This window comes from Sturnus vulgaris, chromosome 14, assembly GCF_052056855.1.
Source record: "Sturnus vulgaris isolate bStuVul1 chromosome 14, bStuVul1.hap1, whole genome shotgun sequence".
NCBI classification, from domain to species: Eukaryota; Metazoa; Chordata; class Aves; order Passeriformes; family Sturnidae; genus Sturnus; species Sturnus vulgaris.
The window spans coordinates 17,760,507-17,781,737 of record NC_142256.1 but is presented as its reverse complement, the minus strand read 5'-3'; the positions used below and the strand labels follow the sequence as shown (position 1 = coordinate 17,781,737).

The 21,231-nt window shown below is 45.7% G+C and overlaps 1 protein-coding gene across 2 annotated transcripts in view; it reads right to left on the bottom strand.

The window, feature by feature from the left end:
- Positions 1 to 4,666: 4,666 nt before the first annotated feature.
- LOC148222184 (uncharacterized) overlaps positions 4,667 to 21,231 on the bottom strand; it is an 83,158-nt gene continuing 66,593 nt past the window's right edge. The window contains exons 3-4 of one of the 2 annotated variants that reach the window (XM_088173441.1): positions 10,938 to 11,017; positions 4,667 to 7,655 (exon numbers count right to left, since the gene is read on the bottom strand). In XM_088173441.1, the coding sequence (XP_088029567.1) occupies positions 7,295 to 7,655; positions 10,938 to 11,017 (441 nt within the window). In that variant the 3' untranslated portion in view covers positions 4,667 to 7,294. Of the gene's footprint in view, positions 7,656 to 10,936; positions 11,018 to 21,231 lie in introns of those variants that run through there. The other variant, XR_015806908.1, reaches the window with a different exon arrangement.

The following is a 21,231-nucleotide window of genomic DNA, read 5'->3' as shown; positions in this document are numbered from 1 at the left end:
TTCAGCTTGTTTTTTTTATTCATAGTGGAGAATAAATGATGAGTTATACTTATGAAATAAAGAAGTTGAAGTTTATTTGGTACTAGAAGTGAGCAGCAGAAAAAATTAATGTTACAGAAGTCTATGATGTGGACTTCAAGGGGAACACACTTGATATGTTCTGTTAGCTGGATCCTGTGCTATGTCTATTTTATTTTTCATGTAGCAGAATCCCTAAACACAAAGTTCATTTCCAAGAAATAACATGAAAATAATTCCTTATTATAACTGTTTTGTTTTAAAAATCTGTCAAGTTTGGCCTCTGCTGTATGTGCAGGCACTGTAATGTCTCATCAGTTGGGGGTAATGAGCTGAGCATTAATCCATCTATTGGAAGATCTTTGAAGGTAATGCTTTGATCCACAACAACATTCACAGTGATAAAAGAGGCACTACTGAGTCTGCACAGCCAGAGCCAGGTGCTTGTTTGATATTGCTTGTGCTTCTGAGTGGGAATAATCACTCAAGTAAAGGGTGCAATGGAAACAGCCTGTGAAGGGTTGTCCCCCTGCAGCCCAGGGAGGTCGAAGAGGAGCATTCTCTTCCCTCCTCCTGGCCAGCAGGGGGAGCCACACTGGAACAGTCTCTTCCTGAAGCACTACACTCTGTGGAAGGTACCCACACTAGAGCAGTTTGTGAGGGACTCTTCTGGGGTGGAAGCAGGGCAGGAACAATGTGTGAAGAACTGAACACAACACCCATTCCCTCTGTCTCCCTGTGCCAGTGTGGGGGAGTTAGAGAGCTTGGGAATAAAGTTCAGCCTGGGAAGAAGGGAGTGTTGCAGGGAAGGTGTTTTATTTCACATCACCCTACTCTGATTTGATGGGTAATAAATTAATTTCCCCAAACGGGGTCTGTTTTTCCCATGATAATTAGTGAATGATCTCCCTGTGCTTGTCTCAACCCAGGAGCCTTTTGTTACATTTTCCCTCCCTGTCCAGCTGGTAAGGGGAGTTTTAGCATTTTGATGGGCATTTGGTATCCAGCCAAGGTGAAACCGACCACATTTAAACTGATAAAAGTTGTGGAGAGAATTCTTGTTGGTTTGGTTTTTTTATTTTCTATAGAATGGTGATGTAAAATTTTTAACAGTGTGGTATTCTAAAGTGGTACTGTAAGCCTGTTAATTTTACTACTAGGAATGGATTTGAGACAACTCCTAAAAATTAAGACGACTGGGAAAACTGTCTGCCTAAATCCTTCTGTTGCCTCTCATTTAACGGTTTATCATGTGTTTGCATAGGGTGACAATTAGTTTAGCTAAAGCAAGCAATTGTATCTTAGAATGAGCAAATACCTTGAGACAGATAGTAGCAGAAATTTTCCAGAATATTTTGCAAGAGTGAATAGACAGTTCGGAAATTGGGAAGTGGGAAACAAGTGACCTTTCATTAGTTTTTGTCTTCTATACTTAACATCTCTTGTTTTTTTCAAATGCCTTCAGGACACTGTGATGGTGGGTACCCAGCCTGTGAGAGTGTGCAGGTGAGTGAGCAACTTTAGTTTGTGCTTAGGGATGCCTGAATAAGTTCATTATTAACTGCCAGCACTGAGTAAGGAGTCTCCAGAGCAAATGGTGATGGTGGTGATCATGCCGTTAACAAGAATTATCATTCATTAAGGTGTATGAACTTGAAACAGTCTTTATAATACATTTGAAACAAAATAAAACACTGCCTACCTGTTTCTTGCATTGTAAGAAAGGGCCTAGTAATAACATTCAACATTAAAAAAACAAAACAAAACCCCAAGAAAACAGTCAAACACAAAAACAGCAACCCTACCCTCCAGAAGGCCCATGCTCCTGTGTTATTTTCATTCTCAGTCTGATTCTGGGCAGGAGACTGTGGTTTTGCTATGCTGCTAGAGCAGCATGACAAACTAGAGGGCAGACTGTGCTGATTACTCTGATGGGCCAGGGGAAAGTGTGGTGCTCACAGAAACTATGTGCTCACCTGGTGCATTGGTGAACAATAAAATGTTTGATGTTACTTCAATTTTGGTGGGTTTTAGCCTGCTGTGACAACTGTAGTTGAACAAAGTGTGCTTAGGTTTCTGACAGCCCTTGCAGCTGGACAGGGTGTACTGAGAGCATTAGGCAGGGGTATGGTTGGTACTAGTTCAGGTGAGTAAGAGATGGGATAGCAAAGGGCCCTTAAATAACCAACTGAACCACACATGTATTACAGAATACATATTTTGCTTATGACAAATGTAAGTAGGGTGCATCCCATAGGACAAGAGGTCCTGTGAAGCAAAGGAGTGACTTGGGAAGGTGGGATGAGGGCTGGAATGTGCTATCATGGCTTGATACATGATGGCAGAAGCACCATATGTTTTGTTTGGAAGTGTTTATTCCACTGTTTCTCAAGGGATTATGCAAAACCATTGGTCTGAAATACTGAATGTAAATAATACAAAACAGTAAGCTAATTCCATTTTAACTTTCCAACTAAAGTTATTCATCTGTTGACAGCTTAGCTGTGTGAGATCTGGGACACATTTATTCACTTTGTCTTGTATACACCAAGATTCTTACTGGCTCTGAGTCATCTCAAGATGGTTAAGCCTTTGGAGTGTAAATATTTCTTTAAAAATACCAAAGAGCAACTGCCACTCTAATGTTTCATTAGCTCAAATCAACTGTCAGTTTAAGAGTTATACAGAAGCTGCTTGTTTGAAGGTGACAGAGAGCAGAGCTTGTGTCCCTGCAAGAGGAGGCCCTTGGGTGCTTGAATGGGTCTTGCAAGAAGAAATTGCTGTGTTGATTCAGGACCCTCACAGTCATTTTCTTATATTTCTGAGCTGTTAGCATAGAGCTTGATTCTGTTTAGTTAGGAGAAACACAGTGATGTGTAACAATGTTGAGCTGTAGTTGTAAGAGAGGTAAAACTCTTGGGACTTGAGCTCTGTTTGAAACTAAGGCAGTAAGAAAGGGGATTCAGAATATGCATGTGGATTCCTGTAGAAAGCAGCTTTTTTAGGTGCTGGTCTCCCAGTTTTGAAACCAGAGAGCCAATCGAGATTCTTTTTCAAAAGGCAGGGATACAGACTGGGAAGCTTTGTGGGGAGGGATACCCATGGTAAAGAGCTAGGAAAGTTGAGTTAATTTGGTGACTGGCCGGCTGAATGCCTGGGACTTTTTACTGCTAGTTTGCTGTCATGCTTCACAACCTTTTTGTCCTACCAGCTTTGAATGGGATGTTCTTGCTGAGATGATTCCCCTGTGGGCCCACTGTTTGGAGGGGTGATCAGGTGCTTACCTGCAGCTGTGCTCTTAAAACAGTACAAATTGCTCACAGGCCTGCAAAAAAAGCTGTTGGTCCTTTTAGTTTGCACATGAGACACTGTAGTTTAATAGTTTTAGTGGAAATGGCCCAGGGCATAGGCACAGGAGGTATGTTACTAATTAAAACTGTTTGTAATTGAAGAATGATTTATGAGTGAGAGTAATAGTAGTCAGAGATTAAGAACAAATACTGCTGTGGGTGTGGGCCCATGCTGCAGGCACTGTGGAGGAGACATTTTACCTTTGCAGTTCTTCATCATTAAGATGCAGTTTTTCTTGGCATGCTTGAGTTATTAATGCAGTTCTGCTAATGTCAGAGATCAAATGGCTTCACAACTGGAATGCTGCCCATTTCAGGGGAACGAGTCTTTGATACATAGGTAGTTTTGTGTCTGACAGAGAACACAGAAGAACCCATTTTGCTCTCAAACCACACGTTGAGGCCTTTCCTAGAATAATTCCTACAGAATTAGCAAGTATTGGGTGATCCTTACTGTGAAGCATTATGATAGAGCATAGAGTTTCCTTTAAAAGTTTGTTAGGTCTGAAATACAACTTTTTTCTTTAGAGTAAAGTATGCCCTCACCAAAAATTTAAACCACAGGTGATTCTGGTGATCTGGGTGTTAGAACTGTTTTGATAGCTGTCTGTGTTAGGTGCAGCTACCTGTTTAAATGTGGAGTGGCTGTAGCTCATCATCTGCAGGTTTTGCCCAGTATCCCTGAGACTTAGGTAGACACCAAATCCTGTGTTTAATACAGATTCCTCTGCTGGCCTTAACGCTTAGGGACTTCAACCCAGCTCCTAGTTTTACTTAGTGAAAAGTAGACTTTGGGTTTTATATTTGAATTATAATGGCCTCTTTGTATATAATAATGACTGACCATTAAGCCAGTTCTTTTATTCCTGTCTAGCATTTATTTCTAACCTGCTACAGTTCTGCAAACAGCAGCAAGTCACTTACTCCTTTTAGTACTTCTTCCTTACTTTTCCTTATTAAGTGCTTTCCATAGAGGCAAATATTCCCTGTAGTGTGATATCTCTTGTGATCTCTAGTTAAGATTATGTTGAAATTTGTAGGGTGAGATGAGGCTTTTATAACACTTGGTGGTTATTTTGCTTTCCATACCCATGTATTTTCAGAATTGTTTGTTCTATCAGCTCTGATCCTTAAGACATAAAAACAGTGATTTCAGAGGAAAAATGTTCCAGTTTTATAGACAACACTTGTATCAGTTATCTATTTGCCATGGGCCTTTGGGAGGAGTAATTAACAACACCAAGATAACAGCATGTTTCTATGTTGTCAGATACTTACTAGGTTCAGAACAGTCAAACTCTGTGGTTAAATGTAGTTTTATTTTAGCATATTACAGGACTCAAGAACATTGAGTAGCATTGGCAGTGGGATCCAAGCTGCTTTTATTTCTCCAGCCCTAAAAGAAAAATACATGGAGCCTTTCGGTAAGGAAATCTTAGAGACTCCCTCAGGAATATGTGATGGGCACAGCTCTTCAAGATGCCTGCCCATGCCAAAATGCTGTGTTTGCTTTATATCAAGCTTATGCAAGGGGTTAATTTGAAAAGAGAGCTGAGTGGCTTGTGAACTTTCTATCTGAGGTCAGCTGTGCTCTTACTGCATGGTCCAAATTGCTGTTTGATGGGTTAAATTATTTTTGTGTGCTTTTTATGAACTTTGTTCAAAAAGTCAACAGCTAATTCATCTCAGCAGGTAATTCTGCAGAGCACCAGAACTAATTTGCTACAGTTCTATTCAGTTACAGATGGAGTAATGTGTCTGATTACATAAGCATGAGTTCAGGTGATCATATCTTTGTGTGGATATAATACATGAACTGATTGATCAGTAAAGCAGACAAGAGTAATTTATTTTGTGTTGTCTCCTTGAATTACATCAAGAGAGTTTTCCTTCAGTTCAAACTTGGCAGTTTGCTCATCTCAGACATTCCTGTAGAGTGTGATTGAGGAGGAGGAGTAAGATGAGTTGGTGTGTTTGGAGAAGCTGATTTGCTCCAGATTCCTGTGAAAAGCAGGTGAGGCTTTGCATTGTAAGGGAAGTCTCCTTGCCTGCAATCTTGACTTTTGGAGAATTAACAAGGACTGGTCCTGAATCAGATGATAATTGAAATTCAGAAAATGAGGTATTGGAGGTAACTGTGCCAGGACTGCTGTGGTTTGGATGGGTAAGAAGACTTAGTAACAGTATGTCAACTGGCTCTTCTTTTTCTCATTTGCATTCTTAGCACTGGGAAATAAAGCCATCATTTACTCTTAGCAGTCTTTGAAAAACACAATCTGTCTGTAATATTTCCTCAGGAAAAAATTTGGGCTTTTGAGACTTGATACAAATTTAAGCTTCTTTAGCCAAAAAAAAAGCTTTCGGATAAAACTGGTTTTGTTGTTGACAGATTTTCCTCTCCAGAATGCATTGCATATTCCTTTTGTGCTAGAAACAAGGGTGAATTTCACAGAATACTGTATGTGGCAGCATTGTACAGTATCCACATACCACTTGCCTTGCATGTCAGTTTTCCTTTCTCCCCGGGTCCTCCAGGCTGGCTCTGGACCATGCGGGATTGGAGACATGCCGACAAGGACAAAGGCAAAAGACCAAAGGAGGCCCTTTCTCCTGTGGGAAATGGTCCCACTGTTTATTGTAGCTTCCAGATGGGAGAAGGAGAAAAAGTGAGGCCAAACAGAAAATGGCGAGAGGTTTTAAACTCAGGGAAAGGGGAGGGGAGGAACAGGACTCTGACCAATGGGGTATAACCGAAGGGGAGGGGTGATGGGAGGACAAAACCACATCACCGTAGCTTGGGGGAGTACAGAACAGACCATTTAGTGCAATAGAACATTCACGAACCAAACTACTTTAGTGCAATACAACACCTCCCCTTCTTTTGTTAAATAAAGTTAAAAGAAAGGCAGCAGGCTTACTCTGATTCAGAATATGAATTTGTCCACCACTTATGATTTGCAGGCCAATTAGATTGCCTTTGCTCCACTAACTCCATGTGGTTGACTTCTGAGGTAGTAGGGATTAAACTGTTAATGGCTTTAAAAATCAAGCAACGTAGAACTCTGAATGCCAACGCTTAGAAGAAGAACAACAAGAAACGACAGAATTGTTTTAACTATTGAAGTCCACCAGCCCGTGAGTCCCCAGCCCTTGAACAGTCCACTGAACCAGTCTTCGGATTCTTGCTTTACTTGTCCAATCAAGCTTGTCATTTCTCGGAGGGCTGCATGGATGTTGGGAGCTTTTGAGGTTATGTTCAGGCAACAAAGTTCTTCAAATTCCTGGCACTTGTGTCCATGAAGCAGCAGGAGGAAGTCCGTGGCAGCAAAAATTTGGTGGGTGGCCTGCCTGATAATTTCCTCATCTTGCAGGAGGGAGCTGATGGCAGTGGATGTTAAGTTTGCCTGCTTGACCACCCAGCACTCTAGGTGGCCCAATTCACCTAGGGCTTTGGCTGCTGCAACCCATGGAAGGAATATTGAAGCAGCAATTCTTTTTGACTTGGCCCAATGAAAAATTTTGGAATCACAATTTCGATCTAATTTGTCAGCACTTTGCTTTTGAATTTTGTTGGCCAAATTGTTTTTATGAATCTATTCGCCAATCAAGGTTTGGTTGGGTGCTAACAGGGACAACCAGCTGATGGTACATGGCCCTCCTAAAAGCCGAGAAGGGACTCCTGCCCATGCTTGATCTCCACAAATTAGGAACAGAGCTCTAGGGAGATTTTTGGGATGTGAATGGTAGGGATTGTCTGCTGTAACATGGCTCAGAATATTACACCACTTTTTGGTGGTGAATTCCTCTCAATACTGCACTATGGAGTGAAAGGCTTTAGTGTTATATAATGGGCTGAAGGTAAAGTGAATGCAGTATGGTGCTGAAGAGGAGCTCAATAGCTCTAATTTTTGGGGTTCCTTAGCTACTTAGGGCAAATTTGGTAACCACTCCTCTACGGGCTTCTTAATCATTACAGCCCACCGATGACGCTTTTCACATTGTCGGATGTTGTATGACTTGGGACCAGGGTTAGGCATAGGTGTGTCAAAGCTGGCTGGATGTTCTCCAGCTAGCAATGGAATCCCTACCAGGCAGGTAGACATAGGGTCTCTTGCTACTGCAGTGGACAGACATATATTCTCTTGCAAGAGTGTCTGTGCCGAGGTCACCCAGATGTTTTGGTGTGGCTGAGGGATGATCCACGCAGCTGTCAGACTGCTCAGCATGAAATGGATGACAACTTGGATAGGGCTCATCGCGAGGTTGGAGGGGAGGTAGGTTTTTTTCCTAAAAAGAAAAGCAAACATTTTAAGTCGTATTAAAAGTCAATGTGTCTGTCAGAATGCAACCAAGTCTCAGGAAGGTTTTCTCTCCTCTTTCCAGCAGTGCCTTCTTTTTGAAGCAACAGCTACTTGCTTTTTATCCCCTTCTTCTGGAGCTGGATTTTTCGGGATGAAAGGCTTTACCCACTTTTGGGGTATCCAGCATGGGCCTGTGGGGGTGGAAACGCACACAAAGGCACGCCCTCAGGTAACAAGTTCATAAGGGCCCTTGGTCTCCCAAGTTTCTGGGTCCTTAATTAGGACTGGTGAACCCTGAGACAACTTAAATTTGATCACTGCTGTTAAAGTGACATACCACCAGAGGACTCATATTTTCAAAAGAACAATTTAGAAAAGTAATTGTAAACATGGCTTTGCAGAGCCTTTGTTGTGGCAACATCCACACCTGTTGAACCACTCTGTCTAGCCAGGACTTGCTTGAGCGTCTGGTGGGCATGCTCAATCCCAGCTTGACCTGTGGGGGAGTGGGGGATGCTGGTTTTATGTTCCACTCTCTACTGCTGGACAAACTCTAGGAAATCCTTGGATGCATACTCTGCGCCATTGTCAGTCTTAATTTCCCTAGGGATCCCTAGCACTGAAAAGGCACTAGGTGTTCTTTGGCATGCACAGCCCTTTCTCCTGTGTGGGCAGAGGCATAAACTGCACATGAATATGTGTCAATGCTTACGTGTACATACTTAAGGCGACCGAAACTGAGAATGTGTGTAATGTCTGTCTGCCACACTTTGCAGCTCCCAAGGCCTCAGGGGTTAACCGCAATACCCAGCAGTGGCATGGCCTGGAGCTGGCAACTGGGACAATGGCTCAAGCCTGACTCTGAGTTAGTTGGAACTGATGGATCAGACCTAGCACATTCTGATGGTATTGCTGGTGGCTCAGCTTTGCATGTTGGAAGATGTCTGGGAGGTGCAACCTTTCAGCCGGGACGGCCAGGAAGTCTGCTTTACGATTCTCTTCTGTGATTTCGCCTGGCATGTGACCTCACATGCATAACATAGAATGGATGCTCTCAATGTGAAACTAAATAGATTACTTTTGAGAGCAACCTGAAGAGATGCTCGTTCTCAATGTCTTTGAGAACTGCCTGCTCTGCCCTGGACACTACCCCTGTCACGTAGGCTGAGTCAGTTACCAAATTAATTGGCTCTGAGAACTTCTCAGAGGTTCTCACGACTGTGGCCATTTCAGTGACCCCTCCACAAATTCAACATCAGCTTCCAAATGCTGAGTCTGGGGATTTCTCCAGGTCATCACCGACTCATGGAACACCCCGGATATGTCAGTGAACACTGTGAGAGCTTTGAGTGGCCTACGGCTCCTTTTCTCAAGAGGAATGAGGTGGAATTCCTCATGAAACAATTTGTGTGACGGGGCATGGACTGATATTTGTCCACGTAGCTGGCCAGACATAATTGGAGGTTGGCATTGTTCGGAGCAGGTGCTTGAACATCTCTTTGGTCAACCTCTTGGGAGAGTTCTTTCCCTCCTCAGAAAGTTTGACTGGGAGGTGAATACACACAAAGTCACAACCAGCCAGTTCACACAGTCTTATCCTGGCTTTCCGGATCAGCTGAGCCATCAGCTCTTGTGGCTTAGTGATGGTCTTGGATCGTTGGTGGGAGAAAAAAACCCACTCTATGATTAAGAGTGAATCTTTCTGCCCTTCAATCCATTGGAATATCAAACCATGCAGGTGTGGCAGCTTTCCAGTACAATGAATTTGAAAGGCAGCTTAGGCTGATAACAATAAGCCTGCCTCTTGGCCAAAGCCTTGTGTGCTTTTTTTGACTGCGGCTTTTGCCTCTGCGATCAGTTCTCTGGGAGAAACCAGCTCTCTCTCCCCTTTCAATAAATTGAGGAGGGGGTTTAGGTCCTCACTGGTGAGGCCTAACCAGGGCCTGACCCAGTTCAAAAACCCACACAGGGGATGGAGATCTGCTAGGGTTTTGGGATCACTAACGATTTCCAATTTTTGCAGAACAGCGGTCCATGCAGTGATCTCCAAGCCCAGGTACTTCCAAGGTGGCACATTTTGGACTTTGTCTTCCTGCAGTTGGAATCTAGCAGAGGTTAAAACTTTAACCACTAGGTCAAGTGTGTGTTGGAGTATAGAGTTAGAGTCATTGGGGGTGTGCACAAGCACGTCATCCATGTAGTGGAGGATGACTGCCTCCCTTTTTTGGGTGCGCACTGGAGACAGCAATGAAGCCACGTACCATTGGCAGATGGAAGGACTGCCCTTCATGCCTCGTGGCAGCACTTTCCAGTGGTAGCGCTTCATTAAGGCTTCTCAATTGGTGGTAGGAATTGAGAAGGCAAATCTTGGGGCGTCTTCTTGGTGTAGGGGAATTTGGAAGAAACAGTCCTTGATGTCCAGGACAGCCAATTGTCAATTTTGGGAAAGCATCACTGGGGAAGGCATCCCAGGTTGCAGTGACCCCATGTCCTCAATTACTTTTATTTCCCAGAGGTCATGGAGGAGCCGCCACTTATCCTTCCCTGGCTTCTTTACTATAAAGAGGGGAATTCCACAGGCTGGTTGTCTTTTCTATGTGGCTTTTGGCTAATTGCTCCTCCAAGAGCTCCTCGAGCGCCTCAAGCTTTTCTTTACTTAGTGGCCATTTCTTTACCCAAACTGGAGTGTCATCCAGCCATCTTAACTTGTGGGTAGAGCGCTTCACGGTGGCTGCTTCTAAAAATCCTGGGAAGTCTCAGGGATAACTAATTTGACCCTCCCACTGGGACATGGTGCTCTCCCTCACAGGGGGCACTTGTAGTCGGTGACAAATGGACGAATACTGACCAATTTCCCATCCGGCCCCTCAATTTGTATGATGCTTTTCGAGATTTTCGCCAGTTTGACCCCTCCTACACCTTGGATTTTTCCAGCCACTGGTTGCAGTTCCCATTGTGACGGCCACATCCTTTCAGGTATGATCGTCACATCTACCCCCATAACAAGCAATCCTTCCATGTGGAGATGGTCTGTTCCACGGGTTAGGCTGCATCCCACAATGGGTTTGTCCTTACCAACCACTTCTGCCCAGTAGATGCCAGGTGCTTTTTCATCTACTGGGACCTCCACTGGAACAGGAATGGCCTGTGCGATGATTTACCCTTTGGCCAAATAGAAGGATGGCTGAGAGCAGCGCCTTGATGGTCATGGGAGCCACCTCAATCTCCATGGCTGTGTGTGTGATGTCCCCAGTAACAAAATACTCACTGTCCAGTCCTGTGTGATTTGTTGTCAATTCTTGTAAGTCGTCTGGCAGGTCCACTCCAATTATTGTCCAATGGGTAGACCTGAAAAGAAAGGCTTTGGTAGTCACAAGCCTGAAATGCCCGTGAGGCTGCCAAACTTTGTTACTACATTTTCCATTTTTATTTTTCTGCTGACCTGTACCCCACTTCCCTTCCTCCCCCTTTTTTGTTAAGAGATAGGCTTTCCCCACTGTGGAGCCCACTCCATTTATATCATGGCACGGGGCGGGTCCATGTTCTAGTTTTAGTTTTTTTGTTTGCTGGTCACTTCTCTTTTTTTATTTTTCTTCTTCTGTTACTGGCTTTGAGGACAGTCTCTGGCGAAGTGTCCTGGCTTCTTGCACTGGAAGCAGATGACATGTTGAAGCTGTTTTGGTGACCTCAGTTGCCTCTTCTGGTGTTACAGCTGCTGCAGTCTTTGGGTTTGCCAGTCCTAGCCTTTCCTCTGGTGCACTGAAGAGCTCTGCTTTCTTGGCACATGCTTCTATCATCGGTACTAGTGTAGGCAGAGGATCAATAGGCAGTCCTAAGATTTCCCTGTGGCAGGCTTCGTTGGCATTCTTCTGAGCCATCTCCGTAATTAATTCTGCCTGTGCCACTGAGTCATCTACTGATCTCTCCACTTCTGCACAAAAGCAGTCGAGAAACTGCAAAATGTTTTCTGTGGCATATTGTTTAATATTAACATAACTACCCTTAGCTTCAACTGTTGGTAATTGGTTAAAAACCTTTTCTGCAACTTCACAGATTTTGTCTAGAATGAATCTGGATAACACCCAAGCTTGGTCCTTGGGGTTAGCCCACTCCTCCTTGCCGCACAGATGTTCATAGGTGATCTCCTTTCCATCTGCATCTGTTGCGCCCTGGGTGCTTTGCTTAAGTTCCATTAGGAGTCCCTTCAGAGATCTCTTCCAGGTGTTTTCCCACAGGTTGAACTCTGAGGGGGTTAGGAGACACCAGAAGAGATCTTGGAGGTTGGCTGGAATTAATTCAGTTGATATTAAAGTAGCTTTCATCATTCCCTTAAAGATCCCACTGCCTCAGCCAAACTGCTTTTGGGTTTTACAGATTTCCTTTTTGTTTTGGTAGGAGAAAGGCTGATAGTTTCTAATTTAATTTCTCCTATCAGAATATATGACAGAGGCAGCTGAGGGTATGGCTTCCTCTTCCTGGTCCTGATCTCCAGGGTCTCTTCCCCCAGGGTTCCCCCACTTGGGGTTCCTCCCTCCACCCCCACCATCATGGGTAATGGGAGGTGGTCCCACCCCCACACCATGGGAAACGGGAGGGAGACCACCTCGAGGGAGACAGGAGGGGGGACTGTGGGAAACAGTAACAGGAGAGGGGATGGAGTTGCCCGGGAAGGAGGAGCAACCATGGGAACTAGGATGGCAACATCTGTAGGCAGACTTGCAGGATGATGTCATGCAGGGCAGGGACATGGAGGAATGGGGAGGAGTGTCTGAGGGGAGGAAGGGGTTGTGGGATGGGAAAGGGTTGGAGGCAGGGACATGTGGGTAAAAGGGATTGTGGGAGGAAGAAAGGTAAGATGGAGGGCTTGCCATGTGGCCGGCACTGTCTTGGATCCCTGCCATGCGGTCACTGCCATGTGGATGGAAGGGGACATCTTTAAAACTAACAGAACACTGAACTGGGGTAGAGGGGTATAGGGAAGGTACTCTGTCAGTCTGCACACAACTGCCAGAGTCAGGGTGTTGGGTGGGAGCTGGGGGGGCCAGGGAAACAATGGCTGTTCCAGGTTCCCTGTGTTTCTCAGGATGTCCTGTGTGTCTCATCCAGCTCAGGGGTCTAGGGGCTGGGAAAAAGGTTAGGGGAAACCAGAGGAGTTTGTTGTGGCTATCCCTTCACTTCCCTTTTATTCAATTCTTTGCAAATTAAAAGGAACAGTGGAAGAAATTTGGATACTGTTTTGTCTCCCTGCTCCACTTTGAGAGTTAATAGGTCTCCAGTTTTGTCCCAGGAAGAGACAGAATTTACATTTTGCAGGGTAAACTGAAGGAAATGAAGAGACAACCAGCACACAAACAGCTTTAACTGTTTCTTAGAAATTGCAACATTCCCACTACTTAAGATATTCTAAACTTGGGAGTGTATGTGCCTTTGTTGCACAGAATGTTGAGACCCCATCCTGATGTTAAAAGCAATCTGCACAATTAAATCTACCTTTCTTTGCAGTCAGACAGAAACTGAAAGCGTTAAAAATTGTCTACAACCATCCTGGGGATGGGTCTGGTGTCTTCTCCTCCCTGCATGACGCTGGGGTAGGAGGAGTGCATGCCAACACACCACATGGCTTTTAAACTGCCATTGGCAATGCCACTCTGCCAGTGCCATGCCTCCATGCAGCTGCTGTGGCTCGTGGTGCTGGCACTTCATGCCGTTCGCACTGCTTGCCACCACACCGAAAGTGTGCCGCTGCCTGCAACTCGCGATACTGGCGGCTCATGTCACCTGCACCGCTGCTCGCACTGCTCCTGGCACCGAACCACTGCGCCCACAGCATCGCCCTGCACCCTGCTGCCCACAACCCGAGCCAAAAGCCAGGCCACCCACGCCACTTTGTGCACCACCTCCACGCGCCATCTCCGCATGCTGCCAGCACGCCAGCTTACCCACACACCGCTGCTGCTCAGCAACTCGCGCCACTGCTCTGCGCGCACTGCTTGGGCCACCCATGCCACCATTCTGCATGCACTGCTTGGGCCACCCATGCCACGTGGCCCCACGCCACCTGGGCTGTGCTGTGGCCCGCATGCCGACACCGCCGTCTGTCACCGTACAGAAACCCATCCCCATTGCAACCAGGAGCTACTCGGGGTCCTCGCTAACACTCATGAGGGGTACTCAACCCCCTCCTTGGCTGGCTGGAACTGCTGCAAGGAAACTCCTTTGTCCAGGGTGATCCGCCTTTGGCCTAAAGACAGGCTACTGGTCTTGTCCTTGTAGGCGTTGCTGCACAAAAAGCAGCCTGTTGCCTCCAAGGTAACTGATAGTCCAAGGGCTCGTATAATCCACACGTAGATCCCAGCCATTGCATGAGTCTCTGACCTCGCAAGAGCCACATGCTTGGATGCCAGTTTTCGGTTTTCCTTTCTCCCCGGGTCCTCCAGACTAGCTCTGGACTGCAGGGGATGGAGAAATGCCGACAAGGACAAAGGCAAAAGACCAAAGGAGGCACTTTCTCCCATGGGAAATTGTCCCACTGTTTATTGTAGCTTCCAGGTGGGAGAAGGACAAAAAGAGAGACCAAACAGAAAATGGCAGGAGGTTCTAAATCCAGGGAAAGGGGAGGGGAGGAAAAGGACTCTGACCAATGGGGTATGACCGAAGGGGAGGGGCGATGGGAGGACAAAACCACATCACCGTAGCTTGGGGGAGTACAGAACAAACCATTTAGTGCAAGAGAGCATTCATGAACCTACTTTAGTGCAATACAAAAATTTAATTCCATTAAATCCCCATTTCAGCACTTTTTCCCCATTGTTCAGCTGGCTTTAGACTTTTTTTGGGGTTTCTTTCAGGTATACCTTTACTCTGCCTCTTTATTTCCTGCCACATCTAAAAACATAAAGTAATAAAGGCTCGTTGAAATTTGCACACAACTGGAAGATGGTACTGCACTTGAATGTTGCCATTCTATTTTCTTTTCAATGGTATTAGTTCTGGGCTTTTGTCCTGTTTCACACTTCAAATGCACATTCCTTCATTTGGCCAGGAGGTTCAGCTAGGAATGAGTTCAGTGGTCAGAATGCAGATTATGCATATGGTGCTATCCAGGGTAAGGTTTGGCATGAGATGGGAAAGATACAACAGTGAGAAAATTATAAAGGAATTAAGCTAATATACAGTCCCTATTTTATCATGTATGTCTTGGGGTATATGCATGTCTTAGTCTTAGCTCTAAGCAGTGCATTGTTTGGGAAAGTACATTCAAGTATGACTAATCTGCGTTTGTTTCCCTTTCCCAAAACATTGTTTCATTTGAAATGCTGTATTTCTCCATATTTAAAGAATATTATTTCATAATGCAAAAGCTGTTTTTCATTTTTCTAGAACAATTGACTGAACTATTTCTGTTTATCTTTCTATTATTTAAGCACTTCTATCTGCAATACACAGTAGAAACAAATTGATTTTTTTTTAAGACAAGCTTGCTTTTTATCCTACAGAAACAATGACTCATGAGATTCATCCTACCCTCATCTGTATTCCTCCCCCAACTAATAAGTTAAATGTGAGTTTTGCATTTGTATTAAATGACAGGCTGTGTGTACCTCACCAGGGAGATTGTCTGAACATGGAGTTCACAGAGGAAAATTCCACAGTAAAGCTGCTTCATTGAGCATTAAGGAGCTTTGCAAAGTTTGTTCCTTAAGTGAAGAAAACAGCATTAGATTTAATTCATTGCTCACACTTACAGCGATCCTAGTCTGGTATGTATTTCATCATGATGCCAGAAAGTTTGTAAAGAGACTGCAGAAGGCAGAGACCTGTAATGCTTTGTTGTTGGGCCTGTTAATCCTGCAGATGGAGAGCATCAGGATGTATAAGATTCTACACTGATCTAGGATAAAAACACCCTCTATTTTCCTTCTGAAACAGTCCTGCAAATGGTTGTGCTATGTTGCATACAGGTAAAACCTTATAAAATAAAGGCCTTAAAAAATCAGGCTCAGCTGAATTAACAGCTAGCCTGGTAAGTTCCCATGAGAAAGAATTCTAAGAATGAAAATCAGTTTGCATAACAATCTATTATTGTGAAAACAACAGGTTGTACCTGTGAGAAATAAAAAATCTATCCCATGAGAATCTGTGAAGAAAATATGTAAAACATATGTGTAAAGAGAGAGTCTTTGCGCATACACACACAAGCACCTTCTAACCAATGAATTGATCGTCAAGAAAGTTCCTGACCAATTAGAACGAAACACTATAACTTGGAAAATTGTATAAAAATAGGCTGTAACATTAAAGTGGGGCTTTTTGCTGCTGAAACTTTAAAGTGCTTTGCCTGTCATTACTTGCCATTGTTGTTACAATGGTGGTCTAACTAAGAAGGGAGTGTGAAGGATGGGTGCCGGTATTTGTAGTCAGTGTACCTGCTTGTGTTGGTTTGAAAGTAAAACCAGTGCGAGACTCCAAGTCAGTAATACAATTTAATAGGAAAAAAGAGAAAAAATAAAATACATGCAATAATATAAAAGAAACAACCACCGACACAGTCAGAAATACAACCTGACACCCTGTCAGTCAGGGTGTTGGTAGCAGTTCATCTAAATGGTGGCTGCAGTCCTCCTGGATGACAGATGTGGTTCCGTTGAAGCAGTGCTCCTGTAGAAGGTGCAGTTTTCCTCCAAAGATCCAGCGATGATGTGGAAATGGTCCGACTTTCCTCTGGGATCCAGTGGAAAGGTCTGCCTTCGCGTCCCAAACCCCAGTTTTTTATCTGGGTAGGAAAGGCTTGGCTCCTGCCCCTGGCTGGAGCATCTCCCAATGGGATGATGTAATCTTATCAATCACACAATAGGACTTAATGGCCCATTAACGGAATATATCTTCTGGAGGAAGGATGGGTTGTGAAAAGATAACGATGATCATCCCCCTGATTTTATCAGATGGCACATCAGCAGAGGATATCTTCCACAGAGATAAGGATCACCACCCCTCCTACATTTTAACAGATGGTGATAGAATACACATTTTTGCATTGTACCCCAGGACATAATCCACCCCTTATTCTATTGCCATCTACATCTATCTTGGCTTGAAAGACAGGTATCTGCTAAGGAAAGGCAAGAGCCCCTTTCCTGAGATGCGGAATGCAACCCCCTCCCTGTTAATTATTTTAGGTCCAAATCAGAAGCCTTCAGGCAGGAGGTTTGGGGATAAGGGTAACAGTTCTTTACTGATATCCAACAAGGCAGAGAAACAAAAAAACAACAACCGGTATAAAAATTGGCAACAGAACAGTCTAGCTCCGCTCCAGTCCCTTTTGGCCGCAGGCCGTCTCCCTGCGCTCAGTTACCGGTACTGTGGGCAGGGCAGGTCCCGCGCAGTTGAAGAGGGCTGGGTGATGGTGGCCGCGGCCCAGGGGTGAGAGGGATGGGGAAAGTGACTCCCCCCTCACCGTGTCGGTCGTGGTGCTCAGCAGAGTGTCCGGAGATAGTAGGGTGAGGTGGGAGAGCAGCAGAGCGATTTCCAACGGCAGGGAGCATGGATCTCAGTGCTTGGATGGCAGGGGGAGATGCCAGACCGGAGCCCAGGCTGTCTTCCCACTCCACGAGCCAAGCGAGAGAGAGTCCCCCGCTCCAGACCCCCATCCCACCTTTCCTTTTCTGGTTCCCCCCCCTCCCCTTCCAGCCACCCCCCTATGAGAGAACATTATCTGTCGTTTTAAGGTGTAGCCACAATTACTTAGCATAACAATGGGAGAAAATTCCGCTGAAAGAAAAGGGAACAATTCAACCTCCAACAACAACATACCCAAACCAATACCCTCTTACAGATATATAATACAAAATGAAACCTTACATACAGTTCTCACTAAAAGTTAGGTCTCCTTGTGGTACACAACGGGTTTCCCCATCTTTCTGCATTACCAAGTGCTACCAGGTCATTGAGCAAAAATAATCCGATGGATTGGTTTGCCTTTGCCTGTGGTGGGATTAATCCAGTCTTTCCTAAAATACCTTTCATGTGTACCACAGGGACCTTGTCCCCATCCACTGTGTGCAGGGGTTCAGAGTGGGCAGGACCGGCTCGATTGATGGACCCTCGGGTGTTAACCATCCAGGTGGCTTTGGCCAAGTTAATTTCCCAATTTCTGAAGGTTCCACCACCAAGTGCTTTCAAAGTAGTCTTAAGGAGTCCATTACACCGTTCAACTTTCCCGGCAACTGGCGTGTGGTAAGGGATATGATATATCCATTCAATGCCATGTTCTTTGGCCCAGGTGTCGATAAGGCCATTCTTGAAATGGGTTCCGTTGTCTGATTCAATTCTTTCAGGGGTACCATGTCTCCAAAGGACTTGTTTTTCTAGGCCCAAGATGGTGTTCCGGGCAGTGGCATGAGGCACAGGGTAGGTCTCTAACCATCCTGTAGTTGCTTCCACCATGGTCAGTACGTAGCGCTTGCCCTGGCGGGTTTGGGGAAGGGTGATGTAGTCAATTTGCCAGGCTTCCCCATACCTGTACTTTGACCATCGTCCACCGTACCACAGAGGCTTCACCCGCTTGGCCTGTTTGATTGCAGCACAGGTCTCGCAGTCGTGGATGACCTGTGAGATGCTGTCCATGGTAAGGTCCACCCCTCGGTCACGGGCCCATCGGTACGTTGCATCTCTCCCCTGATGACCAGAGGCATCATGGGCCCAACGAGCTAGGGATGATTCTCCCTTGTGCTGCCAGTCTAGATCCACCTGTGATACTTTCACTTTGGCAGCTCGGTCCATCTGCTCATTGTTGTGATGTTCTTCATTAGCCCGGCTTTTGGGTACATGTGCATCCACGTGTCGAACCTTTATGGTCAATTTCTCTACTCGGGCAGCAATGTCCTGCCAAATCTCAGCTGCCCATATGGGTTTCCCTCTGCGCTGCCAGTTGGCCTTTTTCCAGCGATCCAGCCATCCCCACAGAGCATTAGCTACTATCCATGAGTCAGTGTAGAGATAGAGCCTTGGCCACTTCTCTCGTTCAGCAATATCCAAAGCCAACTGGACGGCTTTTAGTTCTGCGACCTGACTTGATCCACCTTGTCCCTCGGTAGCTTGTGCAACTTGTCGTGTGGGGCTCCATACTGCAGCTTTCCATTTCCAGTTAGTGCCTACAGTTCGGCAGGAACCATCAGTGAAGAGGGCATATCGTCTTTCAGTCTCCGGTAGCTCATTATATGGTGGGGCTTCCTCAGCAGGTGCCACTTACTCCTCTTCTTCTTCAGAAGACAATCCAAAAGTCTCACCTTCAGGCCAGTTTGTAATTATTTCCAGAATCCCAGGGCAATTTGGATTCCCAATACGGGCGCGCTGAGTGATGAGGGCAATCCATTTGCTCCATGTGGTGTCAGTGGTATGATGTGTGGAAGACACCTTTCCCTTGAACATCCAGCCCAGCACTGGTAGTCAGGGTGCCAGGAGGAGTTGTGTTTCTGTGCCAATCACCTCTGAGGCAGCTTGAACTCCTTCATAGGCGGCCAACATCTCCTTCTCTGTGGTAGTTGGCTTCAGATCCTTTGTAGCTTCTGCTCCAGAATCACAGTGGTCGACCCTGAGTCTCACCAGGCACCTTCTGCCACAGGCTCCAGGACAGACCATGGTTCCCGGCTGCAGAGTAGAGCACGTTCTTCACATCTGGTCCCGTCCTGACTGGGCCAAGGGCTACTGCATGAGCAATCTCTTGCTTGATCTGGGCGAAGGCTTGCTACTGCTCAGAGCCTCAGTGGAAATCATTCTTCTTGCAGGTGACCAGGTAGAGAGGGCTCACAATCTGACTGTACTCAGGAATGTGCATTCTCCAAAAGCCTATGGCACCCAGGAAAGCTTGTGTTTCCTTCTTGTTGGTAGGTGGAGACATAGTGGTGATCTTATTAATTACCTCTGCTGGGATCTGACAACGTCCATCTTGCCATTTGACTCCTAGAAACTGAATTTCCTGAGCTGGTCCTTTAACTTTACTTTGCTTAATGGCAAAACCAGCTTTCAGCAGAATCTGGATAATCTTCTCTCCTTTCTCAAAGATTTCCCCTGCTGTGCTGCCCCATACAATGATGTCATCGATATACTGTAGATGTTCGGGGGCTTCACGCTTTTCCAGTGCAGCCTGGATCAGTCCATGACAGATGGTGGGACTGTGCTTCCACCCCTGGGGCAGACGATTCCAGGTATGCTGCACGCCCCTCCAGGTAAAAGCAAACTGAGGCCTGCATTCTGCTGCCAGAGGAATGGAAAAAAATGCATTGGCAATATCAATAGTGGCGTACCACTTTGCTGCCTTGGACTCCAGCTCGTACTGCAGTTCCAGCATGTCTGGCACAGCAGCGCTCAGCTGTGGAGTCACCTAATTCAATGCACGATAGTCTACGGTCAATCTCCATTCTCTTTCAGATTTACACACAGGCCAGATGGGGCTGTTGAAGGGTGAGTGGGTTTTGCTGACCACCCCTTGGCTCTCTAGTTTACGGATCATTTCATGGATGGGAATCACTGAGTCTCTGTCAGTACGGTATTGCCAACGGTGTACTGTTGTTCTGGCGATTGGTACCTGTTGCTCTTCAACTTTCAGTAGTCCCACAGCATAGGGGTCATCTGCAAGACCAGGCAAGGTGTTCAGTTTTCTAATGTCGTCTGTCTCTACAGCAGCTATCCCGAAAGCCCAGCGATATCCTTTTGGGTCTTTGAAATATCCATTTCTAAGACAGTTTATGCCAAGGATGCATGGGCCCTCTGGGCCAGTCACGATGGGGTGTTTCTGCCACCTGTTCCTACTTAAACTCACTTCAGCCTCCACTACAGTCAGCTGCTGGGATCCTCCTGTTACCCCAGAAATAGAGATGGATTCTTCTCCTACATACTTTGATGGCATCAGAGTACACTGGGCGCCGGTGTCAACCAAAGCCTTATGTTTTTGTGGGTCGGATGTGCCAGGCCATCGGATCCACACAGTCCAATAGATCTGATTATCCCTCTCCTATACCTGGCTAGAGGCAGGGCTCCTCTATTCCTGATCTTGGTACACATTGCTCTCTCCCTGTAAATAGGTTCTTGAGGTTCCTTCAAGAGGATCAGTCATATCATCATTCTGATACTGTCTGGAGTTTTGTACACGAGAGACTGGAGCAGCATTGACTCTAGATGAACTTCTTGTGGTAGGTGTCCCTCTTTTCAGCTCACGTACCCGGGCTGCTAAGGAGGAGGTGGGTTTTCCATCCCACTTCCTCATGTCTTCTCCATGCTCCTGAAGGAAAAACCAGAGGTTACCTCGTGGAGTGTGTCCTCTCTCCCTGCCTGAGGAACGCCGGCTCCTAATGGCAGAAACTCTTGTTGGTTCGGGAGAGATCTGGTAGTTGTTTTCCTTAAGTTCTTTTTTTAGTTTCTGATGGCCCTCTTCAATCAAGCTTCGGACTTGCTCCACCAGCCTTGTTTCCACGGATGAGACATGAGTACGAAATGGGGCTGTGACAGTGTCCTCATAAATTCTTAGTTTATTGGCCAAGACGCCTACCATGTCCTCACCTTCCCTC